The sequence below is a fragment of the Zea mays genome, chromosome 4 (genome assembly GCF_902167145.1).
Source record: "Zea mays cultivar B73 chromosome 4, Zm-B73-REFERENCE-NAM-5.0, whole genome shotgun sequence".
NCBI classification, from domain to species: Eukaryota; Viridiplantae; Streptophyta; class Magnoliopsida; order Poales; family Poaceae; genus Zea; species Zea mays.
The window spans coordinates 4,420,608-4,443,199 of NC_050099.1; the positions used below are offsets into that span (position 1 = coordinate 4,420,608).

The following is a 22,592-nucleotide window of genomic DNA, read 5'->3' on the forward strand; positions in this document are numbered from 1 at the left end:
GTGGCAGTGCTTGATGCGGGAGCAGGCGTGGCTGTAGGGGCTGGCCGGCGCGCCGGGCCGGCAGTTGTAGTAGCTGGCGCCGCGGCGCGAGCACGGCACGCTGTCGCGCCGTTGGTGCTGCACCCGCCGGGCACGTACGGGATGATCGTCGACCGCCATGGTGGAGGCCTCGCCGAAATCCGGCGGCGCCTCGTCCCCCGCCGGGCACGTGCCCACGGGCCCACGGCACCCGGCGCCGGGGTCGGCCGGGAGGAGCGGGAACGGGAGGCCCCCACCGCCGCCAGGCAAGGGGGCGGCGGCGGCGGCGGCGGCGAGGAGGAAGGCGATGGCGACGGCGACGACGACGACGAGGGGCTCGGCAGCGGCCATGGTGGCGGCCGGTGGGTGGACGTGTGGTGTTCTCGCGAAATGCCGGTGGTGAACGGGGGTGGACAGGACACAGAGGGCAGACCGGCAGAGGCCGAACGTGTTATGAAATCTTCCGAGCTTGTGGCTATTATGGGGCTGCTTGGTTGGCTGTGTCAAAATTTGGCTGTGCTAAAACTGAAGAGCGAAAGTATGCATGTGTTTGGATTGCACCCATGCTATGCATGACATGTGGGATTCATGTGTTAAGTCCAAAAAAAAAAGATGGCAATTGAGAAAAAGTTCCCTAACAGTACATTTGTGATCCTAAGTGTCTTTAGTGCAGAATTAGAGTATGGTACTCAAGCCGGCGGAACAAAATATGCTGGAGTAAACGCTGCACGTTATCAAGTGCTGGCTTCAGGAGTTTCAGCCGACTGAGGAAGCTGGCTTCAGGAGTTTCAGCCTGTCTGTTTCGTTCGGTTGGTCAGGTCTTTTGGTGATTTGCGCTGTTTGTAAACTGCCATGCCCAGTGATTTGGTGTCTGTGACTGTGAGTAGTGTGGATGACGAACACTGTTATATGCTTTTCTTAAAAACAGATTAAAATCTCGTTTCAAAAAGAAAAGTGGTTGATTGATTGGTTCAAATGTAGCTAGCTGAGAACTTTGCTCTGTAGATTTAATTGCAAGCAGTGAATTGTTGAGAAACTGGAGCAACATACCTAAAATGCATTAAACTGTGAATACTGGAGCAGTTGAAGCGTTGAACTGCACAAACCATGTATATTTTCTACTAGTAACTCTGCTGCCGTCAAGGAAGCTGAGATGCATGGGTGGGTGTGTGTTGTACCCTGCGGACTACAGGGGGGGAAAAAGTTCCTATGGGGGGAGTTCATCTTGTCAGTTTTCTTCATGTACAGCTATCAATCATCTTCACCGAGTCCGAGCACGTCATGAGTTTCGCGGTTCAGTTTGATGGCCTGGCCTCAACGCCGAATTTGCCTGAATCATACGTTTACTGCGCCCACGGAACTGGCCATTTCCTCCAACAGCTCCTGCTGCTCCATCGTAGCACAAGACTGCACATGTTTCAAAGACAAATGACGCTGTTAGAAGAGATGGATTCATCCTATATATTTATTGTTTTTTTTTCTTCTCAAGTAATATACCTGAATAGCCGATTCGATGTCTCCTAAAAGGAAGCTTGTCAGCTCAAAGTTCATCTTTAAGCGATGGTCTGTCACTCTGTTATCCTGTTGTGAAGCATAAGACCCCAAATTACATAAACGCTGGAGACGTGAGCGTGCGATATATAAAGCATAAGAAAAGCTCCTTCCTGTTACAGTGTGTGTTCCTATATTATCCATGTATGCGTAGATGGGCTCGGTCCGTTAGGGTTAGAGTTCCCCTGTGTCTATATATGTGTAAACATTCTCTATGCAATATAGTTGAGGCTCAGTTTCTAACATGGAATTGGAGCTAGGTCTTTCTCCCCCCCCCCCCCCCCCCCAACCTCACAGTTGTCGACGGCCTCTCCTACCCCACAGCCCCACAGTCGTTGGCTGCATCCACACCGTCGTCCCCGGGAGGCTCATCCTTTCACTCCCAGGGGTGGCCGGTGGCCCTAGCCTCGCTGCCACAGCAGCAGACACCCCTGACTGTGGCTCCCTTTCCTCTCTCCCTCAGCACCGCGTCCCGGCGGCCGTCAGCTCGCGCCACCCCTCGGCGGACGTGTGCCCGCCTCTCCTCTCCTTCCCTGTCATGCGTCCGGCTCGTCTCCTCACCACTCTTCCCTGGCCAGCCTGATCTAGGGTCGGCAGCGGAGCTAACGCGCCCCCTGCCATGTGGCCCGCACTCGACCCACTCCTGCTTGCGCCTGCTCGCGGCGGCGGTGAAAGGGAAATGTGACATAGAGCCATTTCTACCTGTTTTGGTGATTAAGTGTCCAACACACCACATTGGACTAACCACATTGATTTAAGTATGAGCATAGGTCTAATTGAAGGCAAGTTGAAGAGATCAAGTCCAAATGAGCTAATATGGAGGGCCAAAAGTACAACTTTGGGTGAAACAACATAAACATGAGGTTTAAGTGTTTAAATAAGTTGCACATACCTTATTCTATGTTTGTAGCATTTTGTTTTGGCTACTAACCCATTTCTGCAATAAAAGTGCATTTTGGACTTGAAATGAGTCATATTGAAAATCCTGGTGAAACTAAGGAAAAGAGGTAAGTTCCCAACACTTAGTCAATTGAATTATATGTTAATTATGTTTGTCTAGGTTGGAGGAGATTGGCTCAAAAGACGGCTGAAAAAAGTTTGGAGGAGATTGGCTCAAAAAAGCCAAACTTGCACTTGTCTAGGTTGCACTGGACCGTCTTCATGGCTAGATCCGTCATTGTCGTGGCCTTCTCGGCCGGATCCGCCGCTGCCCCTTCTGTTTCGTCGTCACCACACCCCTGGACGGAGGCCGCCGCGGCCCCTCTAGCGGGAACGGCCACCCTGACCAGCGCAGACGCGCGCGCTACCGCCAGCCTCCCTGGCAGGGCACCCCAATGACCGGACGAGAAGCAAGAAGGTCCACACTTTTGTTGTCCTTTTTGTTGCGTCGCCCCACCAACCATTGGCGCTCGAACGTCGGCCTCCTCGAAGAACGAGGCTGCCACTGCATGTCTCCAAGCCACAGCAGCGCACCACCTCGACTTCGGCTACCTCGGCATCCAAGGACTATCATCTACATTGAATGCACACCGGTCTCTACTCCAGGCACAACATTCGCATCCTCACGACGCTGCGACTGCTAGGGGATTTCAGCTCGTCGGCTCCTACCTTCAGCTCTTCTTCCAGTCTCATCGTTTGTGGTGCCCCCGATGTGAGTGCGGGGAATGTTAAAATGTGTGTTCCTATATTATCCATGTATGTGTAGATGGACTGGCACCACCGTTGGGCTGCCAGCTCATTAGGGTTAGGGTTCCTCTGAATCTATATATATGTAACCATCCTCTATGCAATATAGTTGAGTCTCAGCTTCTAACACTTCCAAAAGGAAAAAGAAAGAAAAAGGACAACGCAAACATATGCAAGTGGTATTGCACCACGAGAAAACAACATGAACACTACGTTTCTAGGTGATAAGATGCCCTGCTACCTTGTAGTTGTACGTCCTTATCTTCTCGGATCGGGCACCAGTACCAACCTTCAGTTGAACAGGTATTAGTAACATTGACAAAGCGGTTTAGAGCATCTCCAACAAGAAGTCCTATATTTGGGTCCTCAAAATTAAAATAGGACCTCATTTAAAGTGTTTAGGGCCATAAAAATGTTTGCGGCTCCAACAATTGAGCCTATATCATATTATTAGGAAATAAATCATGTTATTTAAGAAATAAAAGGTTAGAAATAATGTACAAAATGAGGATAGGGCTCAAGTATATGGGATACTACATTTAGAATCCGAGAGACCGAACCCTATAATCGTTTGATGATTTTTTGTAAAATAGGTCCCACGTTGGAACCTGTTTTATGGTGTTAGGGTAGGGCCCTATATTTTAAATAAGACCCATTTAGGGCTCTTGTTGGAGATGCTCTTACAAAATCTTTCATAAGGGCCAACTCTATTTCCTACACAAACTGAAGGCAATAGATTTGGTTGTCTTGTCATGGTTTAAATTTCTGCCAATTTCATCTGGATATTATACTAATACTGTTCTCGAAAATGTCTACCACACTGCTACTCTGTTCAATTTGAGCATTTATCATCTACAAGACAGTTTTTTTTTGTTGATTTCAGTTGGACTCAACAGCTACGACCTTCGGAAGATACGATCTTTTTAAGAAGAATTGACAACGTACCTGCAATTTCCTCTGGTTTCTTAATGATTCTTGTTGCTCCCTTAATTTTATCTCGTAACTGTATTGTGCATATATAAGGAATGCAAAAGGATTACAAAAGGATGACCACATATTGTACTGAGTATAGATAATTTGGCAATGGTAGATTCCCTCTATTTTGCATTAGGGGATTTCTAAAATCAGAATTTACACTGTAGTTATGGTCCTATCATCGAAGAACATGTTTAGAAGCAAAATAACTGAGGTGATGATAAAATATAGAGAAACATAATTCATAATTTGGAAAGCTGTACATAGCTACTTACAGTTTTGCTCTCAACAATTGAAATGCCCGCTCTCTGTTCTGTAGCTGTGATCTCTCTTCCGTACAGAATATCCGTATTCCTGTCGGCTTGTGAATAAGATCAACAGCCGTCTCCACCTTGTTAACATTCTGCCCTGCATTGGTTGGAATGTTAGAAGATGCTCAGTTATAAGGGAGCAGTACAGAAAACCCAGTACACCATGATGCAGAGGTCAGGTTTTTGTTTTCAAGAGAGTTGTAACTCATGACAATCTTGATTCAATAAAATTTCCTTGTCGAAAAAAAACACTATGCATAACACAATATGCAAGTCATTACCTCCAGCTCCACCAGATCTTGCTGTTTTAAGCTCAATATCTTTCGGATCAATAACCACATCAACTTCATCAGCCTATTATGTCATTGAAACAATATTAGACATCTTAGAAGAAGGAATTCATGTCATAAAAGTTCACACGAATATCAAAATGGCCTACCTCTGGCATAATAGCTACAGTTGCTGTTGACGTATGAACACGACCCATAGCCTCTGTCAAGGGAACACGCTGAACACGGTGTACACCTGACTCAAACTTCAGTTTACTATAGACTTGTTTCCCCTTGACCTCCATCACGTATGTCTTGTACCCACCCATTTCTGCCTGAAAGAGTCAGCTTGTGAGCAGTGTTTTTTTCTTAATCAGTAGTTAGGTTAAAGTTGCAAGTACATACTTCTGAGCAAGAAACTGGCTTAAACTTCCAATTGTTGCGCTCACAGTATCTCTGGTACATGCGAACCTACAGAAAGCCATTGGCATAATTAGTTGCGGAGTATGTGATGTGAGTAAAATTGCGGCTATGACGCACTAGTATATCAGAAGTATAACAGCTATAACAATAGTAAAATGAACAAAGAAGAGCTTATACTAAAAAAATGAAATCCTACTTGCACGTTCATTATTTTTTTTAACAAATGCAGGAGAGCTGCGCGTCATTATATTAAGAAGAAAAACATAGGAGGGACAAGACTTGCCAACCCCTATAAACATCAAGGTCTGTTTATCAAGCTTTAGTACACTACTATTTGAAAAACATTAAAAACAATTGTATAACATTTGCTAAATTGCACTCAAATGGAATAAAATCATCATCTACCTACAAGGTCACCAGCCCAAATCCCAGCTTCATCACCACCAGCACCTGCTCTTACTGCAAAATGAAGGAATACAGTACCCAATTTCAAAACAAGAAGGAAAAAAACTTAAAGAGCAAGATGTTGAACTTAGTTGAAATGTACAACTAAGAAATGGAGAGAGGTACCTTCAAGTAAGATGTTGCGTGAATCTAGAGGATCGCTGGGAAGCAGTAGAAACTAACATGAGGAAATAAGAGCTGATGAGAGGCACTTCAAAATGTCTAATGTATAGTTTCTCCAACCAAATGCAGAAACTGGCATTGTAGATAGAATGCATAAAGTTAAACATAATGTCCAGAATTTATGTAGCTATTGTGCAGGTCATTATGTCCTATTCACCTTCATTTTTTCTTCAAGCTCTGCGAGCTGGTTAGATAGAGCCTCCAACTCAGAAGCTATCATCTCTAACATATCGGGGTCACCTTCGTTCTCTTTTTCCAGAGCTATGATATCGCAATGTAATAAAAGAAAGCTAGTGAGAGTCTACTATTTTCAGGCAGGCACCAGAAATACCAAGGGCATACCAACCTTTTGTCGCTTCAAGTTGCCTCTCACAATCCTTGAATTGCCTGTATGTGGTCACGACCTAAGTATTATTGTCAGAAAAAAAAATGGTGATGTAACAACTGATAAACATTAGCAGCTCAAATTCTGGTATAGTTGAGTAGATAGTAGACACCAAAATTAAACAGCATAGTCAGCAAGCCAAATGCCAACCTGATCCAGTTCAGAAACAGACTGCGCGATTTTTTGGTATTCGCTTGGATCCGAGACAATGTCAGGATCTGCCAACCTAACCTGAAGCATACACTGAAGTATTAGACTGATGACCATTTGGATGGGATCAAAATTGAAACTTCTCCACATCGCTGTGGCAGCATTGCATTTTATATTGCCTGCGCATGTGTTACCTTTTCTTTGCCGTGGCATAATAGAGAAGCTCAGAATTGATTTAGTACTAACTTAGTTCTATTCCACAAGACATTTTTTTCACTCACGCAACTTCAGAGCAAACAATAACAATGGCGATGTAACCTGATTGGTAATAACACAGAAGAAAACAAGGAACCAGAGGTGCACACAGAAGAGGTAACCATACCGACATTTCTTTCCAGGCCTTCTCCGCAGAGTCCAGCTTGGCAATCAGATAGGGCTCCTGCACAGAGCATACAGAATGAACAGCGACTAGTTCAGTCTGAGCGCGAAAGGTAGGATTTTCGGCTAGCAGAGCACAAAAACAATGTTCAGTTCAGCTTCAGCGAAGAACAAAAATTCAGGTTGCAGCCGCTCTGTTTCCAAGAAGTTTCCGGTAAAAAGGTCCGGAAATGGAGATGACCGCTGAAAAAGGAGGCGGTTTTTTTTTCTTCTCTGTCTCTCTCTTTTCCTTACCGCCATGCAGACCACGGAGGAGGACGGCCTCCTGCGGCGCCTGCCGTAGAAGAGAGGAAGGCTGGGGAGAGGCGTGCCCCGAGGGGCGGGGACGGCCCGTGGAGGCGCCCTGAAGAGGCCGGCTAGGAAGGCCTCCATCTTTGTTCAGGCGGTGAAGCGGGCGCGGAGCACGACTGTACGAGGGGATTGGGATGAGCCAGCTGCGGCGGAGCGCCGGGCGGGTCGAGCCGAGGAGGGAAGGTGGCACTGGGGCCTGGGGAGGTGCGTGCGCACACGCCAGACGCCACACGGGACGGGAGGCTGGAAAGGACGCGGGAAGAAGATAAGGTTAGCTGAAAAATAGAAAAGAAAAAAACTAGGAGGATGACTGCCAGTCTGAAAAATAGAATAGAAAAAAACTAGGAGCAATCTTATTCCTTAACCTGAATCCAGCTCACTAAATCGCATTCTTATCCCCAAGTAAATACGATTTCTTCCTCAAATCAAATCAACCAAGTTATATTTGCAGCAACAACAGGAGTTCTTTCCCCAGATTCCTATCATATTGTTTTACACTTATTTTACTTTCAATTATCCTCAAGCACTTATCGGCTTCTCATCAATAAATTTTGTATTTACTTAACTCATCTGACCAATAACTCAGAACTCTTAGATAAAAGACATCTTGCATATATAGTCGACCGCAACTCATTCTACACAATTACGTACGTCCCAGTTGCGAAATACGTTTGCATCGCATCGCGTCGAATAATATTACAAATTACAGTAGCTCCGGCACCTACTACAGTTACATTACATCACTGAATGAATCTACAGCAGATCTATCGCTCAAAAACTCTACACGCCTGCACCCTACCCTACGCATTCTGAGGCTTTCTTGGTGCTGCGGGTGACCTCCCTTCCATCGTCTGCAGGCGCTGCTTCAGATGAAAGACTTCAACCTGGCAGAGCCCAAGGCATGAACAAAAAAAAGAAAGAAAGAAAGTCTAGCATGATAAGGTCTTACCTGAAGCTGGAATGCCCGTGCGCGTTCTCCTGCAAGAACTCCGCGAGTCGAGTGCAGTTCCTGATCACAGACGAAAAACCGAAAGCCAATCAGTACGGCAACCAACCGTCACAGAGAGAGAGAGAGAGAGAGAGAGAGAGAGAGAGAGAGCAGCGGCGGCGGCGGAGGAGAACGGGGCATGGCTAAGAGAGTAACTCTCTTGCCTTCTGGGTCTCGTCCATGACGGCCTTCAGGAACGCCACCTCGCGCTCCAGCCGCACGTTGTCGGCGTGGACGGTGTTGGAGAGGCTGTTGGCCTCCTCCTGCGCCAGCTCCAACCCCGTCGCCTTCTCCCTCAGCGCCTCGACCTCCCTGTCCTTCTCGGCCAGCCTCTTCTCCAGGCCGTCCTTGCTGTCGATGACCAGGGACAGGTTCTTCTCCGCCTCGTCCTTGCTCGCCAGCGCCGCCGACAGCTGCTCTTCCAGCGCCACGTTCCTCCTGACCAGGGCGGCCACCCTTGCGTCCTGGTGGTTGTTCATGTCCGACGAGCTCCTGCCCAGCAGCCTCCTCGCTTTTGCGTCGACGACGACCTCCGGGGACGACCGCCGCGCGTCGTTCCGCGGTTTAGGGTTCGTGGCCGAGGGTGGTTGATGCTCGGAGCACTCGTCGGCGGCGTCCTTGTACCTGTCGTCGTCGATCGGTTTCTGCAGCTTTTGCGCCAGGCTGCTGCACTCCTCTTCCTGACGGAACTGCCTGCGGAGCGACGAGCCCCCGAGGTTCGAGGTCCGTAGCAGTGAGTCCGGGAGGGGTTTCCTCCCGCAGGAGTTCTCCGCTGTGGCGGCGAGACCGCTCCTCGCCGCGGAGCTAGTAGGATACGGTGGAGCGCAGCTGCTGAGATGGTCGGCGAGTTCCCTTGAGCCTGGAGGAGACTCGTCGTACAGTAAGGGTTCCACCTCGGGCGCAGACCGCCAGCTGAAACAGTGCTCGTTTTGCAGCACCACTAGTACTTCAACCTTCAAAAAACACAAAGTAACGTCAGTTTCTCATGTACTGAAACTGATCATAGAAATGTTCCTGGTGTTTCTATTGCAAAAAAATATGTGGAAGGCAGAATAACTAATCCTGAAATAATGTCACCAAATGAGCTTTCCATTTCTCAATGAGATTCAGTTCCTTCACCTTGTCGGATGGTTCCTTTTTGTTCCCTCCAAAAGCAACAAGCACGATCTTGTCCCTGTAGTACAATGGAACCATGCTGAAACCCTGCAAAAAGTTTTGGGTTCAATTGTGCAGCAAGTAGAGAAATCGTTAACATATAAATAAATAAACATAAATCTCGTGGATTCTTCCTATGGGGACTCTTTTTTTCCTGCTATAATGGGCAGCATATTGAAGCTATAGTAGTTCAAATGTCCACCATTGAAGTACAATTCCAATGAAAAACTATTACAAAGATAGATGTTCGAAAAATAATTTGAAGCTTTATTACATATTTGGAGGGATCTTATACTATGCACTATCCAGTGCTCAAGGTTTTCAGGATGGCATAAATCTTAAATAAAAGGAACTGTATCGACTTCCCAACATGAGTGCTTGAAAGATGAATTGATTGCTGAGTTGCTAGTCACTTAGGGCCTGTTTATTTGGGATTATAATCTACCCAGATTATATAATCTAACTTATTTTTAACTAAACAGGCCCTTAGTATGAAAGGTGAAGTCAAGCAAGAAAAATACTTACTTTCTTTGTAGTGATTGAGGAACTAGGAGGCACTACACAAACAGACCATCTGGACTCAAGGACATCGAAAACCCATGTTTCAGGGTGCCCTGAGGTAATTTCTTTTTGTTAGATACCGTCCATCCATAGTAGCAAATTATAAATTCTTATACAGAAGCATGCATACTGTTGATAAATGGAACTGTGTCACTAATTTCCCGTGATATACAAACAATGCAAAAGGGTGGAACTTACGTTTTTTCTTGCTTCCACCTCCTGCAATATACCATTTAGTTCCACAAAGAGCTCCGCAGCAACCTGCTCGAGGTGATGGATGATGCCCATGGGTTTTGACCCTTGACCATACCATCTAATAGTATAAAGATATCAAATTTTTCAGCAATCTGTTAACAAGCAAAACCAATAAAGTAACACGACAATACTTACTGTTTCAAAATCTAGAGCATGAATATCATTCAGGGTCTTGGACTTCGACTGACCTCCAAAAATCAATAGGACTCTATCATCGTAAAGGGCGGCTACATGATTTGATCTTGGAGAAGGTCCAGCACCCCTAAAACAATGAACTCTGAATTAATGAAAGAAATGTGCATAATTAAGTTAAGGATTCTATCCTTGAGGGGTTTTAGTACGAAGAACCAGAAATGTCTCAAAATGCATTCAATAGGTATATAACTATATTTTTGTTGTATTTTAAAGCACAGTGAAATGACCAAGAGGAAACTAATTAGCCTCCATGCTTTCTTTTCTTTCTTTAGTAATGATATTACACTATCGTTGAATTCTAGACTAGAATAGCTTACTTATAGTTCAGAGGAAGCCATGTTAATGACTTCAGATCAAACATATGAAGGTCATGTAGTTTCTTCCCTTTGGCATCTTCACCTCCAAAGAGAATTAAAACAGGACCGGCTCTAATCACCGTATGCCCACTTCGAGACACCTGAGATTAATAATCAGTGTACGGTATCCATCATTTACAAAATGTATTTTAAGTGGCATTCAGATCAACAGTCAAATATATACCGGAATGTCACCCTTCGCTTCCATATGAGACCAGAGCTCACTCTCTGTATTGAAGGTCCATACTGCAGTAGAACAAATGATGAATTCCTAATTGTTTCTGTTGGAAGTTCTGCCGATAATCAGATGAACAACACATACTGATGCACTTTAGGATATTAAATAGCAGAGGCAAACCTGATATCTTGTCATAAGGTTGATCACTTTTCCCTCCCACAAGAATAACATTCTTTCCCCACGAAACCTGAATCGAAGAAAAATGGGTTCGAATAATGTTAGGTCAGTTGTTCTAAAACATGATGAGGAAATTCAAAGCTAGAAGCAGAGAACATTGTTCCTTCTCCCTTGTGCTGCCTCGCCAAGGAGGCAGCGGAAGTGTAGTACCCTGGCCAATTAAAGGTATCTAGCTGTATAAATAGGTTTGGTTGAGCTTATAAACCATCATCTTCCAAACCTGGCACCTCTGGTTTAAAGATAAAACTCTTAGGGCTTGTTCAGTTATTTTCGTTCCATGTGGATTGGGTGGAATTGATATAGATTTTGACTTGTTATGGATTTAAACCGACTCAATACCATTGAATCCACATGGAATCATGTCTAAACGAACAAGCCCTTACATGGAGCGAGTCAGAGTACTATGGTATCCAAGGTTTTAAAGTCGTCCGACTAATCACGATTAGTCGCGATTAGTTGGCCTTATCGCCCGAGTAAGCACGATTAGGGGCTTCGGCTCGACTAGGGCGACTAGGAAGCGATTAGTCGTCCTAGTCACTGACTAATCACGATTAGTCGCCTGATTAGGGGTTATGTCCGACTAGTTAGTGTCTGTTTTGGGCCAGTAATTCGTCCTTTATTCTATGGGCCAGCGGGCGGCCCACCATCTCTGCAGAACGTAGAAAACCTGTGTTGCCCTACCTGTACCACAGTAGCAGCACAATAGCCGTTGTCCGCGCGGTTGCGCACCCTCAGCAGCCCTTCTCCAGCGTGTGACTGCCCCGTCTGCTGCAGCTGCGCCCCCTTTGCTCCAGCGCGTGGCTGCTGCAGAGGCCTCTGCTCGAGCCAATCCCCTCCAGTGTGTGGCGCACGCCTCTGCTTCAGGCCTCCACCGGAGTCCACCCTCCAGGCTCCAGCGCATGACCGTCCACTGATCCACTCCACCTCCTCCATCAGACTTCTTCAGAGTGAATTAGTTTAGAGTCTGTTCTGAACTTCAGAAATAAGAAATTCAGAGTTCAGACTTCGGAGTCCGGAGAACTTTAGAGTTCAGACTTCTAAGTTCACAGCTCAGACTTTCAGAGTCTGTTGTTCTGGAGGACATATCCTGTGCAATCACTCATTTTGGTGCAAGCGTGCAATCAAACTATCCAGAGCATCCAATCCAGATTCAATAGTTTCATATGGAAGGGGTTAAAAGTAAAATAGGTACTATGTTTTAGGTGGAAGGGGTTAAATATAAAATAACAGTCATCATTAGATCTAGATCGGATGCACCAGATCGCTTGATTGCATGCTTGCACAGGATAAGTGATTGCATAGGATATTTTCCCGTTGTTCTGCTACAGCTATAATATATTGTTGTCCTGCTACAGCTATAATATATTGTTGTCCTGCTACAGCTATAGTGTACTGATGTATTGCAGTACTGCTACAACTATATATATTAATATATATTTATACATAAGGTCCTGTTATAGGTGGACGATTATAGGACGACTAGGAGTCGACTAGGCTCGACTAATCGAGCAAATCGATGACTAATCGCGATTAGTCACCTTATCAGTACTCAGGCGACTAGAGTCGACTAGTCGACTTTAAAACCTTGATGGTATCATGCATAAGTGAGCTTGCCCAATGTGGCAGCTGGGCTATATAGAATTTTGGATGCAGAGTGGAAGCTGAAAAGTGAGGAACGGTTTTATCTTTCGGAAAGAATACAAATTCCAGTAAAATCAGAGGTGATGGGGGCCTTTGTCGATACATACTTCTAGAACAAGCACGCACACCAACTAGAAATCACAACAAGACTACTGCTGAGAAACAGATGTGAAGACGTAATTAGTTAGATGAGCTCCAAGAACTGTACCAGGCAATGACCTCTGCATGGCCTCAGCTTCAGAGAACGCCCGTTCAATGGTGGTCGAACTTTAGGAGCAACAGAATCCCAGGTAAGCTTGTCTAAGCTCAATATCTGAAGGATACATAGGAGATGAGATCAACTCAAGAAGCCATCGTTTTACTAGAATAAACATTCACCAAATTCTACCTTAGTATCATCTAGCAAAGATTGACCGGAGTCGCCACCAAACACCACCATTTTGCTCCCAACCATGGCTGCTGCATGCTGTTCACACACGCAAACCCGAAGAACGAGACACAAATGTTTCAGAGTACCGATGAGGACAGGACAGCACTTGAGTTTATATTATATACCTGTTACAAACGGAAAGAAATTTTAATACGGCTGCTGCTTAGTGCTTACATCGAAACGAGGAGCTGGCTTGTCACCCTCGGTGGACAGGACCGCCCAGTTCTCGGAGCTCTCGAAATCGCGCCCATTGAGATCGAAAGTGTCGGACGAGCAGCGCCAGGCGAGGTCGTCGGCGCGCCCACTCACTGAGGTAGCCAATGGATCCTCTGCCTGGACGGCAAATCCCATGAGAGCCAATAAACTTAGAGTCCATCGACACAACAGAACACGATAACAGATGCAGAGCAACTGAGCCAGAAAGCGCACGTTGTGATGACTGCTGGAACGCTTGGTGGTCCGAGACGGGCTTCGAGGGCCATGGAAATGGTCGTGCAGATGGCCCTTCAACCTGAACAAGTCATGTAACGATGAATCGATGAGAGACTATGGGAGGGAACGGAGAGAAGAGAACGCAGGGAGAGGCACTTGAAGGAAATGGATCCGAAGATCAAGCTCACCAGTCACCACAGTATAACCAGATATCAACACTGAGTCGTTCCACGAGAGAGAGACTTATTTCTAGGTTTACAGAGAGAGTCAAAAGTAATCTCCAGAAAACTTATTTCTAGGTTTACAGAGAGACTTATTTCTAGGTTTACAGAGACTTTTAACAGCTCCTGGGCATATGGGGGCTCACTGAAACAAATCTTGTTAGAAAACGCCAACGGACATTTCCCCCCTTTTTCTTCTGACAGAGAAAAGGCGCCAGCTTTTTGGCCGCATAAACCCCCTAAACCTTGTGAGTAGTAGTAGTAGTAGGGCGAAGAACAACCACGAACAAACTAAACTAAACTAAACTAAACTCAACCATCGCGGCTCGCTCGCCTTTTCCATCATCAAAATGGTAGAAATAAAGATGTACGGGCGAGAGGGACTGGAATCTGACCTGCCCAGCTTCATCCGGCGCCGAGAGAACCCGAACATCTTGGGCATTGCGGCTCGGCGTCTGTCGAGCTCCCCGGTAGCGCTCGCCCCCTTCTGGAAACGGAGGCGGAGGAGGAGGAGGAGGAGGAGGAGGCTGGTATCCGAGCCTGAACCCTACTGCCGCAACCGCAATCCCGCCGCCCACCACCACCCTGTCACCTGTGCTGTGAGTGACTAGCTCACCTGCAAACAGCAAACATGGAGACGCCAAGAAACAAACCGCATAAAAAAAGAAGAAGAAGAAGAAGAATCCGGGTCAGTGGAGGAGGAGCGGTTGGGATCGTTCCCGAGAAACCATGTCGATTTGCTTCAAAAAAAAGTTGCTTCAAAAAAAGAAACCATGTCGAAGGAGGGTGGGAAAGGACAAAATTTTCCTTTTAAAAAAAACGAAAAGGTCGCTGCCAGCCTTTGGGGACTTGGGGCGAGCGAGAACAGCAAGACGTCGAAACCGTCGCAGATACTGATAAGGGCAGGCCCCGGGGAACCAGTACACGGAGCAACGACGAGAAGAAATCAAGGGACATGTATAGTATGCTCTCGCTAGCATTGGAGAGAAAAGGAAACGCGCCCGATAAAAAATGTTCTTTTTTTTTTGTTCTGAAGAAGTTCCGTTGCCATTGCCAAGAATGCCAGGCACATCAGACAGAGTAAAAGCACTCACAAACGCGCACGCAAGCAGAGTAAAAACCGTCGGTCAAGTGAAATCGAGCGCAGAGCGCGTACTCACTTGTTGGATCTTGGATCGGAGCAAGAGAGATAGATGAGCAGCCAGGATGAACACGCACGGGCAGGGGGCAGCTAGCTCCGGCCTCCGGCGTGAGCTTTACACTGACAGTGAGTGTGGGAGGTCGAGGAGCGTGAGCGCAGCAGCGGTGGAGGAGGGACTGTAGCTGAGGAGGAGCGTGGCGTGGGTCGGCCTCGCGGCCAGTGGCAGATTGACTTGTCCCGGACCTCCGTGCGGGGGGAGGGGCCGAGGGGGAGAAAAGCCTCCGGTGTAGTGTGGTGTAGCTGGTGGCGGAGCCTGCACTGCAGCCTGCAGGCGGCGTGAAAAGTGTTTGCAGGCGTTGTTTTTCGTGTGGTAGATAGTGATACTGTTGGTGCAGTGCATGGCATGCATGAAGGCATGGCAAAGGCGATTCACTTTACTGTTGCCCATGAGTCTCATGTTAACGCAATGAAATTGCGTGTGTGTGTGTGTGTGTGTGTGTTCGGACAGTGAGTGAGTGCCCTGCCTGCCCTCGATGAGAGTGAGAGGAGATTAGTACGTACTAGTGCTGAGCAAAATCTATGTCCAGACTTGAGACCAGACCAGGCATCTATCTATCTATCTGCTTGTTCCAAGGCGCCATTATGAGGTTTTCCCCTTGAAACACGCGCATGTGGAGCCTCATTTTATTTTTACGTACGTACTGCTCCGGCGGCAGCAGCAGCCGCTGTGGCTGCCAGTCTCAGTCTGAGACATGGGAAAGCCTGCCCCGCCCCCCAGGTCGCGGTCACAGCGTTGAGCCTGACGTTGTGGGCCTGCCAAGTTTAGGAAAAGTCGCTATCTCCAATCATAATGGCCTGTGCAGTAATAGTAATAGTAATAGTAATAGTAATAGTAGTAGTAATAATAATAGTAATACTACGATCACTTAACTTTTGGCACTAAAAGCTGTTGTGGATTGACAAACATTTAACTTTTCCAGCTGCTTTCATGAGAATCACTCTGACAAAAAACTGTTTAAAATCAGCGTGGACATACAATCGACCAAGCCTTCGTTATAATAGGGATCCTCCACTTTCTAAATCTTAAACCGTATAAACCTCGTCACCTTCCTCCCCACCTCATCCCCACGACACTCAGATTCTTGCCGCATTCAGATTTTCAGAAAAGATGGTCAGAGAAAAAGTTTAAACCACTGTTTTTTTTTTCTTTCTGGTCGTCTGACCGTAAAGTTTAAATAGAAGATAGCAGGATGGAAGAGCTGCGGGAGACCCAAGCCTTTTACGGCGAAGAAAGTACTAGTATACCACAAAATTATTCTACTCGTGTATTTCACTTCGTTTCATGTTTATTTGCAAGGAATAGGATAGATCTTGGAGCATACTATACTATACTAGCAGCATCTGCCACTGTGGGCAGCGAGCAAGTAGCCGACAGCCGCATTAAATCCCGTCGGGCCGTTCACCATGTCAGGACCTGTACGCCTGTACCATAAAAAAAATCATACTACTCGCATGCATACGGGATCTTCTGTGCCAGCGCGAAAAAAAATAACAGTAGTATATTCTAGCCACTCTGCTTACATATGAATGATGCGGATGATTAAGTTTATCATATATTAGATAAATCATAGTACAAGTGTATCATATATAAATATAATCTATATATAAAACCATAGCTCAATCGATCCATGCATGAACGATGATTAAGTTTAGGTATAAATACATCTCAAATATAGTAGTATTCATTTCCAAGGATCCAAATGGGGCTCAAGGGTTTTATTTCATCTAATAAGACGGTTTGTCTAACACCTTATCCATATAGTTACTTAAAATACTAGTTTATACTAAAGACTATACTATTTGTAGAGTGGACAGGGACGGACCCACGTTGAAAGGAGGCACTCACTCAATTTTTAGGTTTCAGTAGACTTTTTATGTTATTTAGTGTAGTTATAGAGCTTTATTGGTTTATATACCTTCACTTAAGTCTCACTCGAACTTAGGCCTCCACTCCGAATTTAGGCTGGATCCGCCTCCGAGAATGGAGTTTGAATATATAGATGAGGATCTCGTGTTAAAGTGATAACGTGGGTGCCTCTAGAGCTCTAAAAAAAAAGATTCGGTGGAACGCTAGAGCTCTAGCGATCGAGGTAAAACGGGATGGAGTTATGAAAGTCGATCGGACTCGTGTATCAAACTACGAATTGTATTTTATTTAAGCAGAGGGAACCTATCTAACCTGAACTAGTTAGTTTATTTTAACTTGTGTGTTTGGCACATCACATCATATAATCGAGAAAGAAAAAAAAAAACAGTAGCCTGTCCACCAACGATGCTCGCTGCGAGGACTGAAGAGGACGTGGAAGGACAAACACTGTCGTTGGTGCTGCTGGCTGCTGAGGTATTAATCATAGCACGTACGTACGCCACACTGACAGTCGTAGTTGGTCACTCATATCCTGTCGCGGATCGGAGGACCATGCACACTCACCCACGCATCGTCATTTTCTGAGGTATCGATCCATTGGACGGTTAGGAGGCTTCTTGTGTAATTTTCCCCCCCCCCCCCGGAAACCTAGCAATAACAGTCTTGAGCGAGACACTGTAAAACGTGTTGTACCATATATGACAAGATTTTGGTTCCTATAGCCTCTAACAGTATTCTCTGCGTTCTCTAAATATAAAATACATTGTTCATTCTCTATAGACATAGACTCTCTACCATCTCTTTTATCTATTTTATATTCAGGACCGTATCAGCAAATTCTGAAGCCATATACATATTCTAAAATGGGGCCTCTCTCTTACTAGTCAAGGTCATCGGACATCGGTGAACGAAATATCAAAAAACTACATAATAGGGCCTCTCTTACTAGTCAAGGTCATCGGATGTCTGTGAACAAAATATCGCAAAACTACATGCAGCTAGGAATGACAATGAAAAATTCTCCATGGGGAAATGGCTCCTATCCTTGTCTCCATCCCATATATCTATTTTAGATTGGAGAGAGCATAAGCCGAGCCTGTTTGGTTGTAGTCGTCCCATATATATAGCACTCACCACTCAGCCTAGACAGCAACCTTAGCCTCATGCCTCTAATATTCATGTTTTGCCTGAGCTTAAAACCAAACATGCCTTTACATATCCCAAGCTTCTGCGTATAGACTGCCTGGATGCGTGGACTGTTAACAAGCCAGAACTCACAAAAAGCAAAGAATATCCAAAGCTACGTATAGGATGTGTATATATGTTTTCTAAAGCTATAAAATTGTAGAAGTTTTTTTTTAATTCTGGCTCAGAAAAGTAAAAGAATGTAGATTTGTTTGACCGGATTGATGGAGGGATTAGTAAAGAAGGGAAACAAAACTAAGGGCCTGTTCGGTTATTTTCAATCCATATGGATTGGAGGGGATTGATATGGATTGGAGGAGATTTTGACTTACTGGGGATTGAAACCCCATCAATCCCCCTCAATCCATATGGATTGGGGTAAAACCGAACAAGCCCTAAAATGGATAAAATGAACATGTTGAGACCTCTTATCATATTCTCTATTAAGGCTGATTTGATAACCATAAAATTAGAGAGGGAGTCCATAAGGAGAGAAATCTTTTGCTATAATGTTTGGAGTCCAACATCCTAGTAGCACGGCACGGCACAGCGCCTTTGGCCCAAGATGGGATGGCCCACGTGGTGGGGAGGCGACATGGCCCATGAGTGTACAAGTTTTGTGTACTTCCTCCCCTCCCAACTTTTCGTTATTTCTTTTTATTTTTGCAGGACCTGGTTTATTCTTTTTTGGGTCCTTATGATTACTAATACACTGAATCATTACATAAATACAACACTTTAAAATTAATATTCAGAAGAAGAAAAAAAGAGTCCAAATTGCTCCATCCAAGTTTCATACTATCTGTCCACAGATAACCTCTTAAACTAATATTTGGTTCAACTTAGTCCTCTCAACTGAAAGGCTGGACAAAAAGCTTGCAGCTCGATATGATGATACCTGTATTATGATGATTTTCTTGAGTGTTCGTAATAACGTCTTATATATACTTTAAACAGTCTGGTATATATATATATATATGATATGTGATCTTACATACATGTAATCATCGTTTTCAGCGCAGTCTAGCTAGTTCGGACTCTGAAACTTAATTTGAAGGCCGGCGATGAATAGATGCTGAAGCGCCAGGAAAAAGTGAAGACCGCCGTGGCCGACTACACCGGCGGCGGCCATGAAAGTCGATGAATATCTGCGCACTGTCCAGCTCATCGTGCTCTCGATCGGTCGATCCTTATCGTCGGAACCTGTCGATTCAATTCCGTCGCTGAGCTGATTCAGGGATGAGATGCGATGCCGCGCGCGCGCGCGGCCTGCCGGCGCAGCCAAAGATGGATGTCGATCCATCCATCCGATCGTATCGCTGTGATCTTCCTCCCGGCTCCGATGCGATGCCAGCCAGCTGCTGCTCTTGAGCATCGTATCGTCGTCCTCTTTCGATCTATCTTCATCCTGAAAACACATGCATGCATATATGCTGGTGGTGGCTTCCGGCCTGTAGATGATTCTTTGCATCGTTTTCATCTCTTCCTCTCCTACGTGTTTCCATCTCTCTCTCTCGAGAGAGAGAGAAACAAAAAGAGAATAATGCTGGGAGCTTTACCTAGTTCGCATCTTCTGATTCCTGACTTCTTGCTGCGGATTTTTGGGCGTGCATGCGTACAAACATGTCTGTTTCGTCCACAGTTTTTCAGCTTTGACTCCTCGCCTTCTCATAGGCCGGGCACCGTACCCCCCACCCCACCCACTGTTTCTTTCAAGAGGCGATTCGTTCATTGTACGGCGATCGACAGTGCACCTGCAGCAGGCAGCTATGGTAGGTAACTCAACTGGTTACAAATTCTCTTGTCTCCATGCACGATGCATGCATGCTGTTCTCCCTCTCGATTCGGTTCGATCCATCCGGAGACAGGAGGTAATGCAGCAGGAAGGTCCAAGTTCCGAATCATCTTGTATTGCTAGAGTAACGCTGGATCTTATATGTCTACCTTAAGTTATTAAGAAAATAGTGAAGATGCCACAATAAGCTATGATATCCACTATCCTCGGTAATCGATGGTATTCAAATATCTCTTCACAATTTGTTTAAGCCCTTAACTAATTTTAGTTAGAAATGAATAGAATATGTTTGAGCCCTTAACTAATTTTAGTTAGAAAATGAATAGAAATAGTGACTGATCCTAATCCGATCCTTAAATTTTATAGTGTAAAATTTAGCGAAAGGGCCTCTAGCATAATGGTTAAGTCTTCCGAGTAGCACCTCTACGTCCCGGGTTCGATCCTCCTCGGTGGTGAATTTCTGGCTTGAATAAAAATATCTCCTCGTTCTGCCCCGTCCGCTCCCGGGTTACGTCCTATGCACCACCCTCCGGCTGGGCAGTTACAGAATGGACGATGATGACCCGCTAGTGATGGGGGCTAGGGTTCGAGGATTTTCTCGGCCGAAACCATGTTTCGGTCTCTTCTTAATATATTACCGGAGGGTGGTCTTTCCCTCCCCGGCTGAGTTTAGTGTAAAATTTAGAGCCCATTATTACCACCCCTAAGGGTACTATAGGGTTAATATGATGCAATTGAATATCTAATTCTAATGATGTATCTATACCACCGCATAATCCACCAGTTTAAAGTCTGCAAAACCCACACAACTGAATCACCCCCACACTCATAACGTCCACTAAATCCACGAAACAAATTACACATAGACTTAACACATCATCAAAACCAACGATTCATATCGCTGAATAATTTCCTCTCTCACTCACTCAAATTCAATGGTCAATATTATTTATAGCATCCCTCCTCCTCCCACGCGACCCTGCATCCCCACCGTCCCCTCCTCACTCGTGCCGACGGTGCCGTCGACCCCTCTCATCCCCGCCACTGGATCGTAGCATTAGCACGAGCTATATGCTAGTATACCATAAGTTGATATGTATTCTCACTTGGAGGTGGTGTTGTTTCATGAAAGTTTTGCAAGATGACTATTTAAATGAGGTCAACTATGTAAGCAGAACTCACAACATTAGATGCCACTTCAGTTGAGGCTAAATGATTTCATAAACTCCTTATAGATTTATCGGTAGTTGAAAAAAAACATATACTTGCTATTTTATGAGCTTGATGACCAGACTATGATAATCAAGGTAAATAGTTCTAAGGATAACAAGAAGTCCACAAGGCATATAAAGAGGCGATTAAAGTCTATCAGAAAATTGAGAAACTCCGAAGTGATAGTGTTAGATTATGTCCATACATCTAAAAATCTAGTAGATCAATTTACTAAGGATGTATCATGTAATGTGATAGATTTGAGAGCACCTAGAGGGGGGGGGTGAATAGGTGATCCTGTAAAAACTTCAAACTTATAGCCACAAAACTTGATTAGGTGTTAGCACAGTTTATGCCAAGTGGCTAGAGAGGAGTCAAAACACAATAACCACAAGAATCCAATCAAGCACAGAGTGACACAGTGGTTTTATCCCGTGGTTCGGCCAAGACCAACGCTTGCCTACTCCACGTTGTGGCGTCCCAACGGACGAGGGTTGCAATCAACCCCTCTCAAGCGGTCCAAAGACCCACTTGAATACCACGGTGTTTTGTTTTCCTTTCACTATCCCGTTTGCAAGGAATCTCCACAAATTGGAGTCTCTTGCCCTTACAAGTATATGATCACAAATGAAACACAGAGTAAGGGAGGGAAGCAACACACACAAATCCACAGCAAAAACGCACACACACGGCCAAGAATCGAGCTCACAAGACTATCTCAGAGTTCTCACTTAGAACAGAGCTCGAATCACTTAGAAACACAAACGAATGCGCAGAGACTTAGTGTGGATGATCAAGAATGCTCAAAGGTTGCTTGTGTATCTCCTCCATGCGCCTAGGGGCTCCTTTTATAGCCCCAAGGCAGCTAGGAGCCGTTGAGAGCAAATCCGGAAGGCCATCCTTGCCTTCTGTCGTCGGGGGCACCGGACAGTCCGGTGCACACCGGACACTGTCCGGTGCCCGATTTGTTTCCTTAAACGGCGAAGACGACCGTTGCAGACCGTTGGCAGATCTGGCGCTGTTGGCGCACCGGACATGTCCGGTGCACACCGGACAGTCCGGTGCCGTCTTCCGACCGTTGGCTCGGCCACGTGTCCCGCGCGGATTGCGCGGCCGACCGTTGGCCCTGGCCGACCGTTGGCTCACCGGACAGTCCGGTGCACACCGGACAGTCCGGTGAATTTTAGCCGTACGCCGCCGGCCAATTTCCCGAGAGCGGCCAGTTCGAGTCGCGCCAGCCTGGCGCACCGGACACTGTCCGGTGCACACCGGACAGTCCGGTGCTCCAGACCGAGCTGGGTCTTGGCAGCACACAGCCAAGTCCCTTCTCCTTTTCTCTATTCTTCTTCTTTCTGTTTCTAACACTTAGACAAATATATTAGTACTTAAAACCAATGTACTAAGGCTTAGAAACATACCTTTACTTCATGATTTTCACCTTGTTCATCCATGTACATAAATTCCCAATTAAGCACATGTGTTGGCACTCAATCACCAAAATACATAGAAATGGCCCAAGGGCACATTTCCCTTTCAATCTCCCCCTTTTTGGTGATTTA

The 22,592-nt window shown here is 45.7% G+C and overlaps 2 protein-coding genes across 5 annotated transcripts; both read right to left on the reverse strand.

The window, feature by feature from the left end:
• Positions 1-1,045: 1,045 nt before the first annotated feature.
• Positions 1,046-7,433, reverse strand: LOC100279745 (uncharacterized). The gene is made up of 15 exons (NM_001152703.2): positions 7,068-7,433; positions 6,778-6,834; positions 6,396-6,476; positions 6,207-6,264; positions 6,018-6,121; positions 5,804-5,855; positions 5,643-5,692; positions 5,216-5,281; positions 4,981-5,145; positions 4,823-4,895; positions 4,506-4,638; positions 4,201-4,258; positions 3,497-3,544; positions 1,516-1,599; positions 1,046-1,425 (listed from the first exon to the last, which is right to left on the reverse strand). Exons 1-15 carry the CDS (start codon positions 7,203-7,205, stop codon positions 1,354-1,356), a joined length of 1,239 nt encoding a protein of 412 aa, NP_001146175.2. The 5' UTR covers positions 7,206-7,433; the 3' UTR covers positions 1,046-1,353.
• A 282-nt stretch (positions 7,434-7,715) lies between these two features.
• On the reverse strand, positions 7,716-15,270 carry LOC100279529 (uncharacterized). 4 transcript variants are annotated; one of them, XM_008678879.4, is made up of 16 exons: positions 14,934-15,270; positions 14,169-14,389; positions 13,550-13,631; positions 13,295-13,453; positions 13,079-13,156; positions 12,899-13,003; positions 10,993-11,059; positions 10,819-10,880; positions 10,596-10,735; positions 10,219-10,345; positions 10,027-10,141; positions 9,793-9,881; positions 9,232-9,315; positions 8,277-9,065; positions 8,074-8,133; positions 7,716-8,008 (listed from the first exon to the last, which is right to left on the reverse strand). In XM_008678879.4, the coding sequence occupies exons 2-16, from the start codon at positions 14,213-14,215 to the stop codon at positions 7,925-7,927; spliced, it is 2,088 nt and encodes a 695-aa protein (XP_008677101.1). In that variant the 5' UTR covers positions 14,216-14,389; positions 14,934-15,270; the 3' UTR covers positions 7,716-7,924. The 4 variants fall into 4 exon arrangements, with proteins under 4 accessions (XP_008677101.1, XP_020407077.1, XP_020407079.1 ...); NM_001152527.2 differs by having other exon boundaries at positions 7,718-8,008; positions 14,992-15,129; XM_020551488.3 differs by having other exon boundaries at positions 14,169-15,270.
• Positions 15,271-22,592: the final 7,322 nt, after the last annotated feature.

Bases quoted from the DNA above. Each gene is read 5' to 3' on its own strand.
- LOC100279745 (NM_001152703.2), bottom strand. From the start codon at position 7,205: ATGGAGGCCTTCCTAGCCGGCCTCTTCAGGGCGCCTCCACGGGCCGTC. The intron at 6,835-7,067 runs GTAAGGAAAAGA...TGCTCTGTGCAG, and splicing joins CCTCCGTGGTCTGCATGGCG to GAGCCCTATCTGATTGCCAA. The intron at 6,122-6,206 runs GTTGGTATGCCC...GCGATATCATAG, and splicing joins GCAACTTGAAGCGACAAAAG to CTCTGGAAAAAGAGAACGAA.
- LOC100279529 (XM_008678879.4), bottom strand. From the start codon at position 14,215: ATGCCCAAGATGTTCGGGTTCTCTCGGCGCCGGATGAAGCTGGGCAG. The intron at 13,157-13,294 runs GTAAGCACTAAG...GTGTGTGAACAG, and splicing joins AGCCAGCTCCTCGTTTCGAT to CATGCAGCAGCCATGGTTGG. The intron at 9,066-9,231 runs GTGAAGGAACTG...TGTTTTTTGAAG, and splicing joins AAAAGGAACCATCCGACAAG to GTTGAAGTACTAGTGGTGCT.